Source organism: Glossina fuscipes, unplaced genomic scaffold (genome assembly GCF_014805625.2).
Source record: "Glossina fuscipes isolate IAEA_lab_2018 unplaced genomic scaffold, Yale_Gfus_2 3, whole genome shotgun sequence".
NCBI classification, from domain to species: Eukaryota; Metazoa; Arthropoda; class Insecta; order Diptera; family Glossinidae; genus Glossina; species Glossina fuscipes.
This window is the reverse complement of record NW_023998417.1, coordinates 9,781,900-9,786,098: the sequence shown is the minus strand read 5'-3', so window position 1 is coordinate 9,786,098 and position 4,199 is coordinate 9,781,900. Positions and strand designations below refer to the sequence as shown.

At 33.9% G+C, this 4,199-nt stretch overlaps 1 protein-coding gene across 1 annotated transcript; it reads right to left on the bottom strand.

Annotated features, from left to right (window-relative positions):
* Nucleotides 1-67: 67 nt before the first annotated feature.
* LOC119634914 (sodium-independent sulfate anion transporter) lies at nucleotides 68-3,992 on the bottom strand. Its single transcript, XM_038029346.1, has 6 exons — nucleotides 3,473-3,992; nucleotides 2,260-2,315; nucleotides 1,437-2,158; nucleotides 1,056-1,358; nucleotides 849-994; nucleotides 68-776 (listed from the first exon to the last, which is right to left on the bottom strand). Exons 1-6 carry the CDS (start codon nucleotides 3,812-3,814, stop codon nucleotides 432-434), a joined length of 1,914 nt encoding a protein of 637 aa, XP_037885274.1. The 5' UTR covers nucleotides 3,815-3,992; the 3' UTR covers nucleotides 68-431.
* Nucleotides 3,993-4,199: the final 207 nt, after the last annotated feature.

Genomic DNA, 4,199 nt, shown 5'->3' with positions numbered 1-4,199 from the left:
TAATTCAAAATATTATTTTATTTTTGGTAGATTAATAAAATAAAAGTTACATTTAAAACATGTTTCCATTATTTTGTATATAAAACTATACAATTGATAGTAACTAAAGCACTTTGTACATGTAGTCGTAATTTATAAACTAATTAAAATACATTTACATATGCGATTATTTAAATAAAATATGATCGAATTTCGTGGTATAATAAAAATGGAAAATAATGAAAATTCTTTCTAAAGCAAAACGAGAGTTATTTATAATACTTTTTGTTTTTTTGTTATTGTTAGGATTTACTACAAAATGTAATATTATTTTAATATTTCACGTACTAATGAGATATGAAATTAAAGTTAAAAGCGAAAAAAGATTCGGAAATGTAGGAATCCTAACGGAGAATACCTGAATGTGAGTTATTAGCATAGGAGAGTATCGATTATAGTTTGGAATGGTCTTCTTCTTTGCCCGACAATTTTATTTCCAGTGAATTCATATCGTATAACACTGTAAGGTCTTTGTGTAGACTTTCAAAAACTTGAGCAACACGAGGTTGCAAATTGAAGAAATAAAGTTTTTGCTGGCGATCTTCAAAATCACCAATCATGGTGGATACAACTTTGGCAGCCGTATAATCAGCCCCGTATATATGCGTACAATCAATGACCACGGGTAACGTAGATTTACGGCCTTGTTTAGTAATCACGTTACGTACAAACTCAACGGAAGGAAAGATGAGGCAACGATCGGGCGTAAGCATTAAGTATTTAATATCATTCGAAGTCTGAAAAAGAAAAGTAATTTTAAGATTATTTACAGTCTTTCGTTCTCTCTACATCCAGGATATATTACTTACGGATAAAGTCTCTACGCGCAATCTAGGACGGGCGGCATGATAGAGTATAAATAAAATATTAATACCAATGCCGACTAAGATGCCCAATTGCAGAGGTAAAACCAGACATGCCACAAATGTAGCTAAGCCAGGTATTAGATCCGATTCTATAAGAAAATGGATTAAAACAATTTTTTTAAAAACATATATTACAAAATTTTCACTTACTTTTACTTCTCCACATGGGCTTTATTACACGGTACTGTATCATGAAAATAACGGCAGCCATAATGATTGCTGCTAGTGTTGCTTTGGGTATATAATAAAATGTTGGAGTCAAATATAGTAACGCGACTATAACAATGATGCCTGTATATAAATTCGAGAGCTGAGTGCGTACACCGCTCGAATTGAGAACAGCACCCCGAGCAATGCCACCGTTGCCACGAAAACCTTGAGCAAACGAATTGACTACGTTGCAAACGCCCACCGCTATCAATTCTTGAGTGGCATCACATGGCTTGCCATTAGCTGCAAAAAATTATCGATAAGAGTTGATTGATATGAGAAACAGAACAGTTATTATTTTTATATAATCGTAAAGCTTACCGAAAGTCTGTACCACGGCCATATTTTCTAATAACGATATCAAAGGGACTACTATTAAGCCGGAACCCAAGCTGCTAACCATGTGCGTAAAACTTTCATGCACTTCCGTTACCTCACCGCTTGTGCTATTTGTTATAGTTGTCATTGTGAAAGGTGGCAATTGGAATTGTGGTAATCCTTTGGGCACATAACCCACCATACGAAATATATCTATATCGGCTTGCAGTAAATAATAGCCGACAATTGCCGACACTACTACCAATACAGCATTACGCGAAGTTCCAATTAGCCAGAATAAAGTCGAAAAAAATTTCTGCCAGCATGTTTTACCTTCCTTAGGGCCGAAACTCATGCCAGCCATAGCTCGCATTGTTAATAATACGACAATACAACAAACGCCCAAGCCAGCATCGTTCCAGCTAATATTGTGTATATCGCCGAATATGGAAAACCACATATCAACAAACGTATCGCCGTTTGTATTCACGCCCAGTAGATCTTTCAGTTGCGAAGTAAATATAATCAGTGAACCAGCACTTGTAAATCCCGCACTAACCGGTCCCGAAACGAAATCAATTAGAAAACCTAAGCGAAATATGCCCATCGCTATTTCGATAAGACCGCTTAAAAATGTAAGTAGTACCGCTTTTTGCCAAAGACCATGTGTTGTTTGAAAAGTGAGGAGAGCTGAAATCGCCGTCGGACCCACAGGAACATCTTTGCTGAAAAAAAATATTAAAAATTAGATATATATGTAAAAAATAAATAAATAAATAAAAAAATAAATGTAGAGAGACGCCAGAAAGAAAGCTGAGATCCTTACCTTGATCCTAAAAATATATAGATGAAACATCCCAAAAAGCAACCGTATAAACCGTACTGAAAGTAGAACAGAACAAAGGAAAATTCTATCAGAAAATGTCTTCAAATATATTTGATTTAAATGAAAAAAGTTTCTGAATTTTTCATTAATAATTTCTGAACTGCAGCTAAATCCTTGACTCCACATTCACATGAGTGGAATAACATTTTTGTGATAAATTGCCAAGAGAGTCATTAAATTTATGGCGTAGAAGTCAGCGTGAAGAACGAAATCGAAGCCGACGCTTTAAGAGCAACTTCAGCGAGCTGCTCCTCTTGCACAAAAATGATTTATATTTTAATTATAAACCGGAAAGATACAGTACTTCGGAAAGTCACAAAAAGCCTTGCGTTGGATATGCGATTTGCGATTTTCAATCTCTTATTTTCCTAGCGCGTTATGGATAGGGAACCGGCTCCAAGTTCGAACTGGTAGCCGTGCAATTTTCCAAGCTTTTAAATAAACAAATAACCTTAAGTGGAATATAGAATGGAACCCAGTAGCGTTTGGCTGCGGACTCATATTTAAATCGATTACATATACATATACATAAACGCGAATTGCGTAATGTAACTACAACGTAAGAAAAGTTAATTGCATTCACGACTCACGACTATTTAAGTACCATCCCTCGAAGAGCTTTACCTACTTTTTCCCTAAAACATTTCTTACGTCACGGCAAGGCTAGATAAAGGATTGATAAGAGGGGAGTGCTAAACTGGGCAAGAGTTTAGTTGAAAGGGAAAAATCGAGTAGGACAGCATAAATATTTGGCTGCCATCGGAATGTCACCGAGGAATACATTGACCAGCAATGTTAAAAAAAAAAAAAATAAATAAATAAAAATTATTCTAAATAATCAATGGCAGGCCTCTTACTCTCTAGTTCTCTAGTTTTTGTGTCCACTGAAACTCCTGGACTTTGAAAATGTTTAAATGCTGAAGCGAAACTTTTTTTTTTTTTAAAAGGCCATAAAAGCTTCTCCTAATCCCGGCAAAAACTTTCATAAGATATTCATTGACCGCACGTTTCAAAGTTTTTGTTTTTGTTTTCGTTTTTTTTTTTTTTTTTCACAATTGAATATTTCAAGGAAACCTGATTCAATATTTTATATAAATAACCACAAAATTATTTATTTACTTAATTATTATTATTATTATTTTTTGCGACTTACCTGTAAATCAAGTCCAGCTATGCCAGCATAAGCTAAACCTTGTGGAATCACTGTAAGCCCAACTGTAATACCAGCCATTAGATCTCCAATGAAATCATTGCGATTATATTTCGGTAGCCAGGTTAATATAGGTAAGCGTTTGTAAAGCGTTTTTTTTCGAAACACATTGGACGACAATTGTCGTAACCAGTCTTTCGTGAAAGTGCAACAGTTAAGCTTTTCATTCTCCTCGGTTTGTACGATATAATCACGCGAGGTATTGTAAATGGCATTCGGTGGTATATCCAAGGATACTTCAGAACCGGAACTATTGTTACGTTGTGACGATTGATCCGTACGCATTGTTTCAATTTATTGCTTTTACATAAATTAGAAAACTAAATGATTTTTTTTTTTTTTGTTTTTTTTTTTAAATAATACTGCTGCTCGATAATATTTCTTAGTTAAGGAATAAAGATATTTATATATTTTTTTTTTTTTATCAACAACTTTATTTAAATAAAAAATAATTCCTTTTATTTATTTATTATTATTATTATTATTTTTGTTTTTTTTTGTTTACTGCCGTATATACGTTTTCCGCTCAGTGAACTTGGCTTGAACGAGTCAATAACACGAATGAAATTTTTTGGTATTTGTATCGACAATTTTGAGTACGTTTAACGTTCACTGTCTAACGAACAAGTCAAGTTAAGTTATGAGTAAGAAAATAGTTTTACCCCGATGA